The sequence below is a fragment of the Crassostrea angulata genome, chromosome 9 (assembly GCF_025612915.1).
Source record: "Crassostrea angulata isolate pt1a10 chromosome 9, ASM2561291v2, whole genome shotgun sequence".
Classification (NCBI taxonomy): Eukaryota; Metazoa; Mollusca; class Bivalvia; order Ostreida; family Ostreidae; genus Magallana; species Magallana angulata.
Window position 1 is genome coordinate 5499357 of NC_069119.1, and position 19060 is coordinate 5518416.

At 34.1% G+C, this 19060-nt stretch overlaps 1 protein-coding gene across 9 annotated transcripts in view; it reads left to right on the forward strand.

The window, feature by feature from the left end:
- Nucleotides 1-19060, forward strand: part of LOC128162819 (tyrosine-protein phosphatase non-receptor type 4-like) — a 71716-nt gene that overhangs the window by 8152 nt on the left and 44504 nt on the right. Inside the window, exons 1-14 of one of the 9 annotated variants that reach the window (XM_052826208.1) lie at nucleotides 302-1242; nucleotides 8482-8636; nucleotides 9018-9170; nucleotides 9659-9701; nucleotides 10397-10471; nucleotides 11823-11924; nucleotides 12249-12369; nucleotides 12845-12932; nucleotides 13356-13397; nucleotides 14138-14182; nucleotides 15848-15936; nucleotides 16163-16226; nucleotides 16489-16649; nucleotides 18765-18833. In XM_052826208.1, coding sequence (XP_052682168.1) covers nucleotides 1122-1242; nucleotides 8482-8636; nucleotides 9018-9170; nucleotides 9659-9701; nucleotides 10397-10471; nucleotides 11823-11924; nucleotides 12249-12369; nucleotides 12845-12932; nucleotides 13356-13397; nucleotides 14138-14182; nucleotides 15848-15936; nucleotides 16163-16226; nucleotides 16489-16649; nucleotides 18765-18833 — 1328 coding nt within the window. In that variant the 5' untranslated portion in view covers nucleotides 302-1121. Of the gene's footprint in view, nucleotides 1-301; nucleotides 1243-2989; nucleotides 3150-3864; nucleotides 4898-8481; nucleotides 8637-9017; nucleotides 9171-9658; nucleotides 9702-10396; nucleotides 10473-11822; nucleotides 11925-12248; nucleotides 12370-12844; nucleotides 12933-13355; nucleotides 13398-14137; nucleotides 14183-15847; nucleotides 15937-16162; nucleotides 16227-16488; nucleotides 16650-18764; nucleotides 18834-19060 lie in introns of those variants that run through there. The other 8 variants (XM_052826209.1, XM_052826217.1, XM_052826213.1 and 5 more) reach the window with 8 other exon arrangements.

Genomic DNA, 19060 nt, shown 5'->3' on the forward strand with positions numbered 1-19060 from the left:
GAATTGGCCTGTTACGACATTGTAACAAGGTTATTATTGAGTATTGGATGAAAAAAAAAACATTGGAGGCTTGAAGCACAGTGGAATATCTGTCAGAAAATATGACAGCTGAATTAATGAATTTCTTGCAGCAAAATAAATAATTAAGAAAAAAACCCAAAACAGAATGGAAAATTATGTGTGTGTTTGAACTGCACCTTCCCAGGGTTGTTTGATCTTGGTATAATGATGCAGCTTAAACAACTGCACATGTGATTTTGTCAGAATATAAGAACCTAGCCAGCAAAGGATAGACTCTGTACCAGGTGACTGCGGACATTTTTACTGTATGTGTTTTTAGGAAAAAGTCATTTATTTCTTTCCCTAATGTTATAAAGGTTGTACATGCAGATAAATTTTCTGAGGGGGGTGTATTTTGTGCTTATCTTGAGCAGTAGTTTTAAGTTTCATAATATTTCTGTGCAACAGATAAAGTTCGACTTGGCAAGTGCTGCCCATACATTTGCAGATGGCACATAGATGAAACTATGATTTTTATAACTTCCTTCAGGAACTCATAATCTGAGAGTTGAGGGCATAGATCAAGTGACTGTGAAATTTGCCGATTTCGGATTAATGTTTTGTACAATCGGACATCCACAAAAGTCTGTCATGATCGGTTTCATGCAGACTGTATACTTTCGGGATTTGTGCCGAATTCTGTAAAGACACAAAATTTTTAAACCCAAAGAGGATTTTCTTCTGAAGATACAGAGTTATTGCTGTTTGTGAAGAGTAGAACATTGGTGAATTGAGTGTTTTAAGTCTTGGATCACTGGTACCGACAGTTGGGGATACTAAAGCAAGGCTCTCCTTGGTTGCCAGAAGTTTGGATCTATAGATGCAATAACAAAGAAAAGCTTTGTATCATAAGTGCAACGTAGTTGCCTCAAATTGACCGAAATTATGTGCTAATTCATGATGCAGTTTATCAAAGAAATGTTACCATCCTGCAGGCTTAGTGTGACACAATGTTTATACATGACTGATCCAAATCACCTCAAGGTTTGATCAAATTGTTGAACTCCCCCCAAAAAGGGCCATTAAGTTTCGATTGGTCAGTGAAAATTTTGAAGTGTCCAATGGCTGCTCTGTTAACATCCCAGTCCTGGAGGGCTTTGTGGGATAGATTTATTTCCCAGATGGACGAGAAACTTGAGATCTTGAGGGAATCCCGATGGAGTCCCAACAGATTATTGCCAGGTAATACAGTAGAAAGAGTAGTCATATGACAGGTTAGCTCAGTATTAATTAGCTAATTAATATTATTTAACCCTGCCTCCCCTTGCAGGGCCTTTACCCCCAAGCATCTAAAGCTGATGAGTTTACAGTAGGTCTTTCAAAATTCAACAGTCTTGTCTACTTTATTCATTTGTCTTTAACAGGGCACGGTCACGATTTGGTCAAAAATTATTTTTCCAATTTTAATGTTTACAATGCTTCAGTAAGGCATCTTTAACAAGCAACCAAAATTTGAGTGCCATTCGTTGAGTTATAAGAGAGTTACAGAGCTTACAATTCTTTGCTATGTAAACAAAGGTTTTGTTTACATTTCGAATGTTGAAATGAAAATTCCAATTTTAGACCTAAAATGAATGTCTTAAATGTTAGGAACAGTTTATCTATGCTTAAAATGAATAAGACAATAGAGAAATCAGCAAAAAAGTTTTCACTGCTATATTGAACCAATGTAAACAGAAACAGGAAACGAGCCTTGTTTTACATGACAAAGAATTGTGAGCCCTCTATTTTGTTTATATCTCTACGACTGACTCTCAAATTTCATTAGAACATTAGAAATGCATTCCTAAAGCATTGTAGAAAAAAAAATAGAAAACAGAAAAATAGAATTTGATAAAAATGGTGACCATGCCCCTTTAAAACTTGCAATGGAGGTCAATGTAGCTGTCGCACAGTAACTTTTTCAAAGGTTAAAGATTCATTTAGAGTATTTTTTGTGTACCGTTCAAAGTATTCAAGGAGAGAGAGAGAAAGAAAGAGAGAGAGAGAGAGAGGAGAGAGAGAGAGGAGAGAGAGAGAGAGGAGAGAGAGAGGAGATAGAGAGAGAGAAATTGTTGACATTTGGATTTGGCATGGTGGTTATTTTGAATCATTTTATTATGTAATCCTTGTCTGTTTTCTATGGAGAGATCCCAGAAACACTCTTGAGGATCTAAAAGGGAGAATTGTTAATGAGGAAGTAAAGTGATTGAATTGCATCATTTGTATTTTAGCAGTTTATTTACTGTTATACTGGCAGATAATTTCCTCATACTGTGCTTCATAACACTGATTGTCTGACATTCAAAAAGTGGTCTTTTGAAGTCACGGGTAAAGTAAAAATGTCAAGGTCATTCTGAAAATTAGGATGAAGGTCACTTTCAGGTAAAACTTATAGATAATTCAAGGTCATTTAGATGTTTACAGAAAGATGTAGATCATAGATGTGATTTAATGTCTCACTCATATCCATGACTTAACCTGTGCAAAGTTTCTCTTGTAAGTGACCTTATTTTATTAATTAATAATGAACATTTTAAAAAAAAATCACATTGGAAATGGGATTGTCTAATCATTATTTTCTTGCTCTATAATGGGTAGGCATCCACTAAAAGTCAAGTGGAAGTTTTGAAGAAAAAAAAGTTGTAAAAAGAAAATTAGATATATTTACTTCAATGAAAAACACGTGTGGAATCTGAAGTAAAGGAAGAATAACAGACAGACAGTCATGTAGACTTGAAATATTGTTTACATTAAAAGAGAGAATAAAAGGCCAAAAAAAAAGTTTGAGAATAGTTGTTGGTGTATGGAGCTTGTGTTTTAATTGATTCGATTAGTAAGCCTCTATACAGCTGGGGAACTCTCGGAGCTGTAACAGTGAATTCTGGGAGGAAACGATCAGAATAGGAGCGCTGCTATTTACCTTCAAGAATGAGTCGAACAGAAGTTTTTCAATGTGTGTGTGGTTTTATAACCTGGTGCATCTAAAGATTGGATGATTTTGTGCAGTTCCCTATGTTGTTAAACTAAGTGTTTTTTTACATCTCATTCTGAATACCAGAAATGGATTTTACCTTCAGGTTTAGGATCAAGAAATGGATTATTTATTTGTGAGTATTGTGCTTTTAACTTGAAAAGGAAAAAAATCAATGTTGAATTCTTTTTAAAAAAAGCGCACCATTTTTGTCGAGCTCTCTCTCCCTCTCTTTGACAATGCGCAACTAGAAGATACTTTTGGTCTGAAGCGTATTGATCCAGATTTCTGGTACTGATATCCTTGTACGGAAATAATGCCATTTCTGTTTAACCTGCAACTGTTCACCAGCGGTGAGAAACGCAGTAAACTGCTGCACGCTGCACCTGATGATATGCACTTTCGCAGTAGCCATGTAATGGACTCACCTCCCCACTTTTCAAACAACCCCACTCTCTCCATGAACAGTGGCGCCCCAATTGATGTGACCTAGCCCTAACTAAATCTACAGAGATATAATCATTGAATCATTTCATGTGGGTTAAAATCAGTTTGTTCGGAGACACGGTGTATATTTTAAGTGTCTTTTGACGACTCTGATAAGATGTCATTATTTTAATGTGTGTGAATGCGTCCTTGAAGTCTGTTGCTGCAGCAGGGAAACATATTACATGTTGTTATGTTATTTACTTCTTCGACTCTCTGTTGCTGAAAAAATGGATGTCCTTAATGACCTGGTAATTTTTGTTCTGTTACGCATCTACCGTATGTTTGGATTATTTAAAGTTCCCATACGTTACCTCTGTGTGAAGTTGGTTAATTGAAATTGTCTTTCTTTTAGCCTTGATTTTTTCATTTTGGATAATGGGGATATATACGATTGAGTTGATCTGTAACACTGTACATTATGTACATTATGTTGCTCCATTTGTCCAACGATCTTTGGCGTAATGTTTTTGACTTGATTTTTTTTCATCTGTGAGTCAAATTCGTTTGTTTTTTGTTGATCTGTAACACTGTACATTATCGTTGCTTCATTTGTCCAACGATCTTTGGCATAATGTTGGCATAAAATCTCCGTTTTAGAAGAGCAGGTTGATGCTGATGCCAGCCTGTCAGACTGCAGGAAACATCAATGTCATCTTCTTCCATTTTGTGATGGACAATTTTTTTTTGCGTGTCTGTGAAAGCCTTGATGAATATTAATTGTAACTGACTGTCATAGGGGAGAAATTGAGCCGAATGTCCGTCCACCGTAGCACAGGATTTTTTTTTTTCAAAGAGAAATCAATTTTTAAAGAGAGTTGTGTTGGTTTTTTTCCTTCCTTATTTTTTTCCTCCTCCGTTGTATAGCTGTGGATTCAGTGCTTGATGAAGATGGAGTGATTGAAGCACAGTGATGTGAAAGACAAGTTTTACAGAACGTTTATATTGACGGGGAAATTTTGTGCTACTCTTGTGACTCTGGAAGCACTGAAGGGAGATGTTTTATGTCCAGCTCATGTAATTTTACCAAGGAGAAAGTTTTACTTGAACTCACTCTGCTCTTTGATACTGATGATTCCATTGTATCCCATTTTACTTACTATAGTTTGTAAAACTCTGAAGTGCATGTAAAAAATTGTGAAAATTCAATTTGGAATGTCAGAGTTCACAAATTTAAAAAACCCAGAAAGAGATGTGAGAATTTTAAGGGAAAGTGTCATTGGAGTACTGTCTGACAATGGTGCTTGAGAGGATGTTAAACGTCGTCCTCTGAGATTGAATTGTTGTAGCTTTACCTCTGAGGCTGGGGTTCAGTAGGGGGGTCGGGATTTCATGAGTAGCTGGTGTAGAGGATGGATCTAACATTACAGGATGAGGCACAAGTGGGTGACCAAGTCGGTATGTCTATAGCAACGGAAGGGCAAGGTCAAGGTCACAACTATTTTTGACATCAAAATCAGATGACAGTGGATATATCAGATTTTATTGATTGTTCACTACCTTTTTATTTTTTTTTAGGTTTTTGGATTTGGTATAAATATTGTTTAAATTTAGCATACAAGGAGTAAGATTTTCTTCAGTAGATTTTTACTTTAATTGTAAAAAACTTTGTACATTTTAAATATGGGTTGATGCTTTTGCAAGTTAGTTTGGATTTCAGTTTATATGAGCAAATACAATAAAACATGATTATGTTGATGCTTAGAGCAAAGTGATTTTCATTCCCGGTGACTTTATTACATATATACTTGAAAGATATAATGAATTATGCTTATAACGAAGCAATATCGCCAATTCTTTGAACTTCTTTATAAGCGTGTGCTACTCTAATATATGAAGAACAAATTACATCTTATATATGAAAATATTTGAGTTTTCACAAGCAGAAAAACAGATAATCTTTACCAATGTGGACTTGGAATTAGCACTGTTTTCATCTCCATTAATCAGTTTACCACAGGTCTCTCTTCTCATTCTTTTTGTTTCTCCCTCTCTACACAAAATTGTTTAACGATAATAAGCAGATATTCAGAATGTTTAGTAAATTTCAGAAGAATTTGTTGATAGGGTTTGAGCTACACCTTACATATCATAACCAAATGATTGAAATTGTTGAGAGATAATTGAATTTACACCTGCGTGAAAACTCTGATGCCTCAACATCACACTGTGGCAGTTGTTGGCTAATTACTGCTCTCTTTCAACTTCTTCTTTCAGCACATGTTTTTATATCTATTTCCGTAATATGCAATGTATCTCTCTCTTTTGTTTTTTCTTACTTGATCAGTTTCTTGAATACTGAGAGATTGAATATTTTAGGGGCCAGCCTTCTTGATCCTTAATGGGGACAGAAATTCGTGTTTTGATAAGTGGAATCAAATTAAATCATTAATTCAAACATTTTCTCTTCTATGATGTCTAAGAATCTCTCTCTCTCTCTATCTCTCACTCTCTCTCTCTCTCTCTCTCTCTCTCTCTCTCTCTCTCTCTCTCTCTCTCTCTCTCTCTTCATTGGCACCATACTTGTTTGCTTTGTTGTAATGAATAACATTCCTATACTTGAAGTAGCAAATGAACTTAAAACAAAGTCGGAAAGTCGGAAGCACATGATTTAATTACTTCCATTGCGTGAGGCAAGGCTCATCCAGAGACCCTTAATACCTATCTTTTTCTTCTTTATTTCTTCTCAAGTTAGGAGGAAAAAAATTGCAGCTTTTAAAAAGCAATCATATTAAGTAGTGATGTTCTTTTTTTTTTTTCTTCACTGCTGTTTTTAGCATCAATGGAAAATAAGGCGGCTTCATTTTCTTTGGATCTGGAGACTTGTAGTAGCCATTATAAGATTGTTGTCAACTTTTCACAGACCCAAGTTCTTTCTTCCACATGGCCCCAATCCACTTGTGTCTTGTCTTCTGTATTTTTATTTCTCACTCTCCTTTACTTTTACAAATAAGGTTTTTCATATAAAAAACATTGATTAAAATTGAAAAGAAATTTGAAATGCATGCACAACTATTGGTCTTGAAGGTAAAAAAAAATAATTACCTTATTGTTACCGGGTAATTATGAGCTGCATGCAGTCCCATTTTTATGCATAAAACAATTAAAATAGAATGGGAGCAATGGAGCAAGTGTTTCTAACCAGACCAAGGTTATTTTTGAGATATTTAAGATAAGAGAAAGAGATTAACTTAAGCTGTTTGGGAGATAGGAAAGAAATAACCTTCAAGATGAAGAATACCCAGGAATTGTGATTGATTTAGAACCAATTATAGAGTTGGCAAAGTGTAGAGTGGGACGTGTGAGAGGGCTGCACAGAGAGAGAGAGAGAGGAGAGAGAGAGAGAGAGAATATGTCTCCAATACACAGACAGACATATAGATAAAGTCTTTTTGAAAAGTGAGGCGGCAGGTCATCAGTCGGATAATCAGCAGCTTGAGATATACCTCTCCAATACACAGACAGACAAACAGTCTCTTTGAAAAGTAACACATTGAATAAGATGAAGGGGTTGGGTGGAATCCAGACAGACAAAGGAAGGTGAATCAAGTCACGACAAAAATCTTTCATTGTGGCTGCTCCACCAAGCCAAAGGATTTCTGGGCCCTTGTCATGAGATACTCTGGTGACTTCTTGTACGAAACCATAAGGATTCACACTAGGACATGCCATTTTATTGTGTGCAATTCCCAAAGAACATTCAACCAGAGCTTGCATGTCAATTGTAGTAAAAGGCAGACTTAATGTTCTAGCAGCTATTGATTCACTTTCCTGTCAGTTCCTCCTATTCCTTAAACCTACACCTTGCAATAATAATGGAACTTCATATAATCCCACAGCATTTCATGAACAATTCTTCCTGCATCAAGTATCCATGTCTATTATCCTTTGTCTGTCCATTTTTTAGTCAGTCCATCTCTCTCTCTGTATGTCTTCTCTCACTGTTCTGTGTGCTCTTTCTCTTGTCTGTCTGGCTGTCTGTGGCTCTCTCTCTCTCTCTCTCTCTCTCTCTCTCTCTCTCTCTCTCTCTCTCTCTCTCTCTCTCTCTCTCTCTCTCTGGCCAGCCTTCTTGATCCTTAGTGGGGACAGAAATTCGTGTTTTGATAAGGGGAATCAAATTAAATCATACAAACATTTTCTCTTTTATGATGTCTAAGAATATCTCTCTCTCTCTCTCTCTCTCTCTCTCTCTCTCTCTCTCTCTCTCTCTCTCTCTCTCTCTCTCTCTCTCTCTCTCTCTCTCTCTCTCTCATTGTCCTGACACTAACACATTGATTTTCAGTCAATAGAGTCTCTCTCACTCTCAGACAATGGGTTGCATATTTTCAAGACATTTGTTGCATGTTTATGGGGAAAGAAATTTCATTCACAATCAATATTTGCACACAGTCAAGTCATCCACAGCATTGTTAGAAACCTGTTTCGCTGTAATTGTCATAGCTTTTCAAGTGCAGGTTTTAAAACTATCAGACGTAATTTCCTACCAGGAGTCGAAGCTCTAAATGGCTTGGTGCTTTTAGATAGCCCTCCTTTACAGACAGTGCCTAATATTAAGCTCTCTCATTACACCTCCATTTCCCACACCTTTTCCTTGACAAATTCTCTAATTATTGATATGAAAATTTTTTTTTTTGGTTTATGGTTTGTTTTTTTTTTTTTTAGTTTTCTTGGTAAGTGGAGAGTACACAAATGTGCATACACAGAATCTCTCACCTTCTGAATCCTTATTTCTGACGTTGATCTTCTTTAAAAGTTGTCATGTATATTGAACTTGTTATTGTTGAATAACTGTTGTTCAAGAAGTTCTGAATATACCGGTAAATAACAAGTTGTTATATGGCAGAGTTGTAAAGAGAGTTCTCATGTTTCTTTTTGTTGTAGATCTGTTATATAGACGAAAGAAATTTTGTTTTGTTGCAGATGTATTATATAGTTTTTGAGAGTAACTTCATATAAATTTATACCTTGTTGTTTCGTTGTAGAGCTGCACAGCATGTCAATGAGGCTGGTGTCGGCCGGCGGTACCTATAATGTCCGAGCCTCGGAGATGTCCTCCCATCTACAGGATAGACAGCCAAAGATGGTCACCTGTATCGTCCACTTCCTGGACGACAGCCAGCAGGACTTCGAAGTCGACGTGAGTACTATTCAGCTTTCTATCTACCTCAAAGTACTTCACATTCACAGTTTTGGTATTAGTACACTGTTATCGTTATTGAAAGCCAAAGGGTTCAATATTCTAGCTTTGTAACTGTGTATTACTATTAAGGAATTTTAAACATATCATAAGAATGGGCCTAACACTATATTCTGTTCCAGTGAAATCATTGAGCGTTGTTGGGGCTCCTTTTTCATGGATTTTATGTGTGTTATTGAGTGTTATTGAATTGAAAAGAATTGTCAGTTTACATAAATTAGCAATATTTATTCTGATCTTAAGTCATAAGTTTCCTTCATAAAATGCCCCCCAGGAAAAATAGATAATTTGACCTTGACCTCTGTTTTTTGACTTTGACAGAAGAAAGCCAAGTCGCAGGTGCTGCTAGACAAGGTGTTTGGTCACCTGGAGTTGGTGGAGAAGGACTACTTCGGCCTACAGTTTGTGGACCTCTCCCCCGCCCCCGACGGAATGATCAGCCATGCTCACCACCCTGTGGGGCCCTACGCAATGGTATGTGGGGTTTTCATTAAGGTGGCTCACTACACCTAGTAATACTTTTTCAGATCAGCAGAAAATTTCTTGATTATGATAGAGAGCATGATGGATTAGATGTGTATAAGTCAAATAGGCAAAAAAATGCAATTTTGGATGAAAAATTATCTTTTTAAAAATTTAGTTTAGTCAATATGAGCAAAAGCCCTTGGAGGATTTGAACTCGTGATCAGCGGTTCACAAACTTGAGCTATGATGATAGTCGACCAAGCAGATTGATACAAACAATCTAACAAAACATTTAAGTTGCCATCTTGTGACGTAGTGTCTTAAAAAGTATCAGACTAGGTGAAGTGAGGTACCTTAAACAAATGGTCAATTTACATTTTGAGAAAGTTACAGTACAAGTTATAATGGATTATTATGTGCTTTTATCCGTTAATATGGCTATTTTTTGTGTTCTTTTAAGTTCTTTAATAAATGAATATTTTCTTTTTTGTTAACAGAGATGGCTGGACCCGTTGAAAACCATTAAAAAACAATGTAGGGGTACGTATTGATAGATTTTAATGGAGACATCATATTTAATGAAGAACCATGATAATATATTAATGTGGTCCAAACAAAAACAAAATAGATAGATGTGAAAGAATAATCATAAGATATTATATAAATAGTGCCTGTTTGGGAGGGTAACAGTTGAAATTGACACCCCGAGAAAACCATTGTCAACCGACGCGAAGCGGAGGTTGACAATGGTTTTCGAGGGGTGTCAATTTCAACTGTTATCCTCCCAAACAGGCACTATTTATTTTGTTATACTGAATGTCTTTTTTTAAATTTTTAAGAAAATTTTACTGCTTTTATATATAGGAATAACGTGAATTCTACAGCGAACCGTACGCGCATAATTTTCGCGCATGTAACATTTTTTAATGTTACCCGTTGCCAAGTGCGTTGCTAACGCTGAGGGTAATAGTAAATATTATTAACTGCGTCTTAACCAATCAGATTTCAGTATTTAACATGAAAGTATAACAAGACAATATAACATTGATTCAGCTTTACTGTTGGCTCAGAAATCAAATCGTAGGAGATTGTCTATATTTCTGATATTTATGTTTAGAGGATTTCTGTTGTAATTTATTGTAAAGAACCAGGAAAGATTCATTTACTTGATTAAAAGAGTTAAGTTTTGCAAGACAAATTACAATGTTATATACTTTTCTGTTATGTCTTTGCAGGCCCTCCCTATGAATTTTATTTTCGTGTGAAGTTTTATGTTTCTGATCCCAGCAAGCTTGAGGAAGAATATACGAGGTATGGGAGTTCTGTATATTGTAGATTCCTAATTTTACGTGAGGAATTAATATCAACGTGAAATCGTGAGAAGCACTTCTTGCAAATTTTTAAACTCTCGCTTTTATTTTTTGGACAGATATAAATTAAATAAAACTATGATAAATAATTTGGCATTCGCCATCTTGTATTCTCATGATTTGATGCAAAAAGGTTGAATCGCAGAATTAAGTACCCGCGTTAAAAAAGGAATTAACAGTATTATGTGCCAACTATCTTTCCAATGAAAAGTTGTTTTAGATATTGAGCTATTTATATGAGAAATTTTTTAACTGGTTATTGAGAATGTGTCTTCATGTATCGTTGTAAAGAAAAAGAGAGCAAACTTGATTTACTTGATCCGTCAAGCGAGAATGTGTATAAAATGATTAACTGTTAAGTTACTTACTGAAGAAGTGATAAGACTCAGCCTGTCCAACCTTTCATTGGGAATTCTAGTACAGAAGATTAGAACATGTAATTAATGGTAAACACTTAAGGGATAAGATAGTAGATAACAAATAGTTGTGTATCTTTAAGTTTAAAGACTAAAGTTTAATGTTTCATCATGAATTTTTTTAAAAGATTGATTAGCGTCTTGTGGTATGGTAGCTAAACACAGTTTCGTATAAAATCCAGGGGGTTTTTCTCTGGGGAAAAGCATGATGGGTAGGGATTTCCCTGCTATTTTTATGCGGTATACATGAAAATAAAATTTTTAAACTCTCAGTTGTATAATATAGTGAATTATCTTTCGAATACATGAAAAAAGTATGTAGAAAAATTTTAAACATTTATTTTGTGAGACTCTAAAATAAAGGGCGGTAACTCCAAAAACATCCCGATTTTACACATGCAGAATTTCATGAATTTTTTAGCGGGTAACATAGCTCTTTAAAAAGCTGGCGAATGTACCCTGAAAATACTATGAAATGATGCCCAAGGACTTGTTCTTGAAAATGTACAGAAATAAAAATGGCTGATTTGGTTGCATTCTGCTCTTAGGGGGAGCCTAAAATGCATGGGTGTACTGCATTTAGAGGCATCCTTTTGTCTATTTTCCGCATGTTTTGAGTGCCAAATAAATTCTAGCATTAAGTTACATGTGCATTATTTTTAAATATTTACAAAATTCACGATTTTATCTTTCTATTGATATATAAATATATATGTAACATATTTTAACAATTTATTTTTATAGGGGTCAGTTTTGCTTGCCCCTCATCTGAAAACGTCCTTATAACGTTACATATAAAACTGTGTTTTGCACCCTATACTGTAATGTATGTTTGTATTTCATGTGTTTTGGGTTAATTTGTTTTTCCGTTTATTGTAGGTATCACTTCTTCCTACAAGTGAAGCGAGATATATTAGAAGGTCGTCTAGTCACCCCTCCCAGTACCGCCGCCCTACTGGCCAGTTTTGCCATTCAATGTAAGGGACATTACTCTGTATTATGTGTCAAGCAAAGGGAGGGAATTCTACACAGTTTGATTTAGTATGATTGTGTATTTTATATAAGAAAGCAAGCATGTTATGTCACATGTCGATGAAATTACTTGAGAAACTAAGATCTAAAATCACCAACTTCATGTTTGAATTGTTAGGAATACAAGTAATTGAGAGCAAGGACAAATATGAAAATTAATGTAATGAAAGGTTTAAACATTGAAGTATTTAGATTTGATGCAGGTTTTTTTTTGTTTTTTAAAACATTTTTAATATTTGTCTTATTTGAGCTTCTTTTTCGTCGAACAGCTGAGCTTGGCGATTATAACCCTGATGAACACAAAGGCAACTACATCTCAGACTATAGGTTCATCCCTCACCAAACCGAGGACTTCGAGAAGCAGGTCTCAGAACTTCACAAACAGCATAGGTCAGTGTGTGTGGAGAGAGAGAGAGAGAGAGAGAGAGAGAGAGAGAGAGAGAGAGAGAGAGAGAGAGAGAGAGAGAGAGAGAGAGAGAGAGAGAGAGAAAAAGAGAGAGAGAAAGAGAGAGAGAGAGAGAGAGAGAGAGAGAGAGAGAGAGAGAGAGAGAGAGAGAGGAGAGAGAGAGAGAGAGATGAAAAATGTAAGACACCGAGAGAGAGAAAGAGAGAGAGAGAGATGAAAAATGTAAGACACCAATGGGAGACTGAGATAGAATTTTAGTATAGACATCAGATTTGTTTGAATTCCGGACATTTCAGTTAGGACCTAAGACTCTATTTAAAACATCCAAGTTATTCACCAAAACAGTTTTACCAAACTGTATGACTGTTTTGCTGCCTCAACTTGCTAATTAACAATATTGTGTCTCTGTGTTTGGTTTTGTGGCATTTTGTGTGTAATTTTATAACACTCTGTTTACAGAGGGCAGACTCCGGCTGATGCGGAGTACCATTATCTGGATAAAGCCAAGAGACTGGAGATGTACGGAGTGGATCTCCATAATGCTAGGGTAAGGGCAGCAACTCCAGACAAACAAAAATTAAAGTTCCAATGCACAAAGCTAAAAATCTGACCGTACACTCTAAAACCTGATGGAACCTTTTGGACAGGCCATTATAGCTCTTTCAGTATAGACTTTGGAATTCATGCACTTTTATTTACTTGTGTTTTTTTTTTAGACAATTTTTTTTTCATTTCTCTGTTCAGCTTTAAAAGGGGGGGGGTTGGGTAGATGGTAGTGGTATAAACCTATGAGGATGGATTTCTACAAAAATAATTTACGGGAAAGTTATTGATACACTGTTTAAGGTTAAATGATAAGGTACACTTCCTTTACAAGGACTTTATTTATTTTTCATTGACTTTTTCTGGACATTGGTCAGTGACACCGTGATGTTTCTGTTGTCAGTGATGTGTGATGTTTTTTTGCTAGGTGTTGATTGATCGGGAGATCCCCATAAACTCCCCGTTCTATGTAAGTTTTGGACACACACTCTAATAGGGTGCTGCTAATACCAGGAGAAAAAACCTGAGTTTGAACATGCACACTCATAGGGTGCCGCTAATGCCAGGAAAATATTCCTGGGTTTGGCTTTTCTTTGCATCTTTGACATCATGGTTTTGATATTTGACATGTGTGTTAAAAGTAAAATGATTCATAAAATTTCTGAAATGTGATGTTGAGAATTTTTTTTCTTAATTTTTTTCTTATCGGTGAAATTACTTATAAAATTTAATTTTGATTTGGAATGAGAACTATTTGATGTTGTTAATTCTTGTTTTTTCAGTTTTTGAATTGAAATATCTTTTGGAGATGTGTAATTTAACATATTTAACAATGAATGGTTTATGGTCTGAAAAATCTTCTGCATTTTGAAGCCAGAATCTTCAGCTCAAACAACTATATTTTTTTTTCTTCATCTCAACCAATAACACCAGCAACGTCTACAAATACGAACCCATGGAATGAAAACATATATCTATATCTCAAAAAAGCTTATTTGCCTGCCTGAAAGCTTAATGTAGATTTTAATTACTTAAAAAATACCGGTAATTGTATGCTTTTGAATTTTATTTCAAAGAAATTGCACAAAGATCTTTAATTAAAACATGGCCAACCTTTTGGTTTTTACAGGAAAATGAATTTCTTATTTAGAGGGGAACTCATTTTTTTGTGTAACTTGAACTTTGACCCCCTGACCTGTATCTTTGTAGGGCATGTTTATTGATGCCAATGAATTGGGACAGTGCAATACAGGAGTTAGTATGATTTCTATCTCGTTAACGCTATAAGTCAATAACGACTTAATTATCTTTAGATAACACTGGTAGAGGGATACGTTTTCTCATCAGCAGTTGATCATTTGCATTAACCTGTATCTCATATATAACCAAACACAACGCACAATACATCCAACAGAATTGGTTTGAATTTTAAAGCATCCTTATGATTTGTTAAGATTTTATACCTTGATCTTTTTTTTTTTTTTTTTTTTTTTTATAAATATTCATGTCATTTTGGATACCTTTTGAATGAGTTAGATGTTCTTTAGATTTTTTAGGTTAAATTTTATTAAAATTACTTTTGTAAGATCTTAGTCTCTTTCATACATAATATGACATCTAAATGCAGATTTTACTTAAAATGTTTATATTTAAGAACAGAGAGGTCTTAATGAGTCTTTATATTTATAATCTGCTTCAAGAAAATATTTGCGCATAGAGTTATTGTCCCCTGAAATAATCTTCAATGTGAGTGAAACTTTATGAGAAAATGAAAAAACTTTATGATGACATGCTCATTCAAAATGTTTTCTTAATTTTATACCCTATGTGTTAGATCAGCATTATACCCTTTATGTTAGATCAGCTGATGGGGAATTTATTCACATAATGGAGACAAAAGAGAATAAATATTTTATGTATAATTATTAATAGTTTTCAATTGAAGAAAGTTGAGCGTAAAATGTTTAACGATTCAATAATTATGTTTATTCGTGACTGTATACAAATAATTGTATACAATAACATGGAATGCTGCATGTATCACACATGTTGGATTGCATTACCCCATTTTTTTTTATCCCTGAAAGTTTCTGACATAATTTCAGGTTTTTTGTTTTTCACTATACTATAATAAAATATCTACTGACTAGGAATGGTTGTTTTGTAATTATTGATATTTTTAAGACTATATGCCTTGAGATCTATTAAGCAATTTTGATTAAAAAAAAAAAATGTATACACACATTAGAATTTCCATGGTGATTGCCCTGTAGTAAATTATCTCCCTTTGAGTTCTAGTGACTAACCTTAAAAATTCTTACACACTACTAACATTTTACTTTTTTGGTTTAATAAAAAGCAAATATTATGATGCAATTAATTATAAAATTTTATAGTATTAAGAATATCGGTATAAAGAATACTTGTAAACATTGTTTTATCTAAAAAAAAAAAAAAATTATTGTAATAAGGTTTTTAATATTTATATTTAAAACTCTAGACAACTTTCACATTGTTATTTTCCTCCCTTCGCAGCATATTTGATATATATTTTTTTATCTGTTAACATCTAAATATAACTATGTTTTCTTTTTTGTGAAAAATGAACATTGAATATTTATTCCCTAGAGTTTTGTACAGAATGGAAGCAGGAACTTGTATGAACCGCATCCACAAAAGGAATTAACTTAATGTGAAAGTTGTTTATTTTTAGAAAATAAAAATATATTCATTTTCATAGTCAAGTCGTTTATCTCTATTTTATTACTTAATGCAAGATTTTTTTTAAAAAATTAAAAAAAAGAAAAAATTGAATGATAGTTGAATACTACTGACTGCAGAGTGCATAGCAGGAGACTTTGTCAGTTTTAATGAGCAGTTCATGTCTCGGGAGTTTTAACTAACCTTTTTCTCCTGTAGGATCAGAGCAACATAGACATACAGCTAGGCGTGACGTCGGTCGGGCTGGTGGTCTTTCAGAATAATGTCAAAATCAATACATTCCCATGGTGAGTAATAGCAGTGTGTTTGAAGAGAATTCTCGCATTTAAATATTAAAAGTTGTGTACATTAAAGAAAGGGGTTTTAATTTCTCTTTATAAGAAGTTAATAAATAAGACCCCAAAAAGCCATTAAATCAAGTAAATTTTGTATTATATAAGATAAAACATTTCCTAATGATTTTTTTTTCCAGATGTTATTTAAAACAACCTTAATTTTGCCAAAATTTTTCAGGGCAAAGATTGTCAAGATATCATTTAAAAGAAAACAGTTTTTCATTCAACTTCGAAGGGAGATGGTAAGTTGACACTAATTTGAATTATTTGACAACTTGTCAAAAATGCATAGAATTTCACGTAGTATATTTTTTCATATTAATAATTTAAACCTATCTTGTACTTAAAAATAAAAGTTTGACCTTACTGTGATGTTCTTTATTATTTTGATTTGGTCACAGAAATGTTTGATTTTATGACCAACATGCTTTGACATCAAAGAATCTTGGTGATAACATGTAGTCACTGAAACTTTTGAAGCAATGTAGATTTGTATGGTTACAGAATGACTCGGTGGAGAACCTGATCGGCTTCAACATGGTGAGCTACAGGTCGTGTAAGAATCTCTGGAAGTCCTGTGTGGAACATCACACGTTTTTCCGCCTCTACGTCCCGAACCCTCCGTCAAAGAAAATCTTCTCCATGGGATCCAAGTTCCGCTACAGGTGAGTGGGCGGCACAGACAGGTAAATCATATACCTGGCCAGGTGTTATATACCCAGGTGATGCTGTGTTGTGTGTATTAGCTGAGGAGTAGACCATCAAGTGTAGAGGAACGATAGTTGTAACTGAGATGACAGGTATATTGTTATTTATAGGATTTTTGATTTTTAAGATACAAGTATTGTCAAAATATATTGCCTTTGAAAATTAATAAATCGCAACCATTTAAATGCAACCTTTAAATGTTGATATTTCCGATTGTCAATTAAAAATTCCAAGATCATGCAGAACAATATGCTAAGGTATGATTGCAATAATAATCACAAAAAAAAAAATAAGTTTTAAAATGCAAGTAAGTACCCAGGTAAATATTAATTAAGGAAATAAATTCTTCTTGCTTATGTAGTGTAAATTACCCCAATAGGACAGAGATTTCCATTTTTACAGTATTATTGAACTGAAAAGAGTATTAAATGGAGAGCTAGAAAAATTTTTTTTGTAGAAATAAATGATTAGGATTAATACAAGAAATTATTTTAGGAAATAATGTATAATTAAGTCATTCATATTAAATTTAGAAATATTTTGCATTCAGCGTAGTGTTGTCAGATAAGAGTTATTTTCCTTTACCCACAAAGTATTCACATGCAGCATATTATGCATGTACATGGATCAACATCTATGGTTAGATTGTACTCCATTGATATGAGATATTCCAACCACACCTCATCACCAAATTGTTTGATTTTGTAGCGTTCATAATGCATGGTGTGTTCTGTCTCAAATTTTCTCAGCATTATCACGGTTTGTGGTTTTTTCCCCCCACTCTAACGATTGGTGACCAGAACCTTTCAGGAAAACCCCCACCCCCCTCCCTTTTGATCTCATTATTAACATGAACACATTCATTCACTCACAAGGGTTACATATGTCTCTTGAGTGAGCAATTTGTTTTGCCCATCATCCATTTTGTGTGACGGAGATATTTCTAATCACATGTGAACACAAATTTTCACTTGTTCATCTTTTTATCAGTAATTAAAAGCATATTTTTATTTAGAGGGAGAGAAAGCTAAAGGAGAAAACCTTGGTTTCAGTTTAAATGAAATAAATATCCACTCTCTCCATCAAACAAAACAACAATAATAAACAAATAAATGAAATGGAAGAATGCATTTCTTTTACCATAAAAGATGCAGGGTTTTCTCGAGCTGACAGGTCAAAATGTAATTTCTAGAGCTAGTAGAGCTGACCATCTCTCTGGTTTCTCTGTCTTTTTCTGCAGATGCTAGTTGCTTTCTAAGTATCCAGGCATCAGAGTTGTTGTAGGAAATCCAGGAACAACCCCCCTTTCCAATCAAATAGATGATCATCAGAATTTGTCACTCTAAAGTCCTAGAATAACCTAAAAATGCTAGGGAAAAACTTTGAAATTTTACTTTATTGTCCAAAAATTAGAAAAAAAAGGCGACATAGGATTAAAAAAAACCTCACAAACACACAGTTTTAGATTATGGTACATGAAATCATTTATATATGATTACATTATATATATCATAACATGGTATTACATTTGAAAAAATTCAAAAATGGGATAGAGATGAGAAAAGGTTTATTATATATACAAGTAACATCGGGACACCCACACATTCTGTATATTAAAGATGCCAAACTTATTCAAAGGACTGAAAAATGATTCAACAAAACACAAAAACACTCATTTTTCACACAGATTTGACTCCAGAAGCAAATGTTATGGAGAATATTATAGAATCATAACTATGAAATTAGTAGCAGAAACTATTACAGACAATAGAATTTGGGCAGATGTAAATAACAGTAACTATAGATCCATTTTACAGCAAATTTAATGCCATAAAACACACAACTTCACACTAAGTTATTACAGACACAATAGAATGTATTGAGAATGTAATTACAGAAGCTCACATTTTGGCAGTTGTCATAGAAAGTACAACTATACCCTTGATAACAGAATAAAATTTAGAGTGATTGCATAGAAAATACAACTACCGTACACATTCAATAGCAGAAACTATTACAGACAATAGACTTTACAGTGAATGTAATTACAGTACTTGCTATTGTAATTACAGCGGTAAAACAGAGTTCCAAACTTTGGAAGAAAACAAGAGGCGAGCTAAAATTGAGCGGACGTTCTCCAGGTGAGCTTTACCTTTCTGTGCCACAGAAGTCAATCAAGTCTACGTGTTCTTGCATTAATTAATTAATTAAGTGGCGGTTCAGATTATTATAGGAAAATAATTGACTATGACATAAAAATCAGAATTTTTTTTTTTTACATAAGGGATTAATTAATCGATTTATGAATAAAAATCAGAAAAAAATTGTATGAAAAATGGAACTTTCAGCATTTTTGAAGCTGCATTTT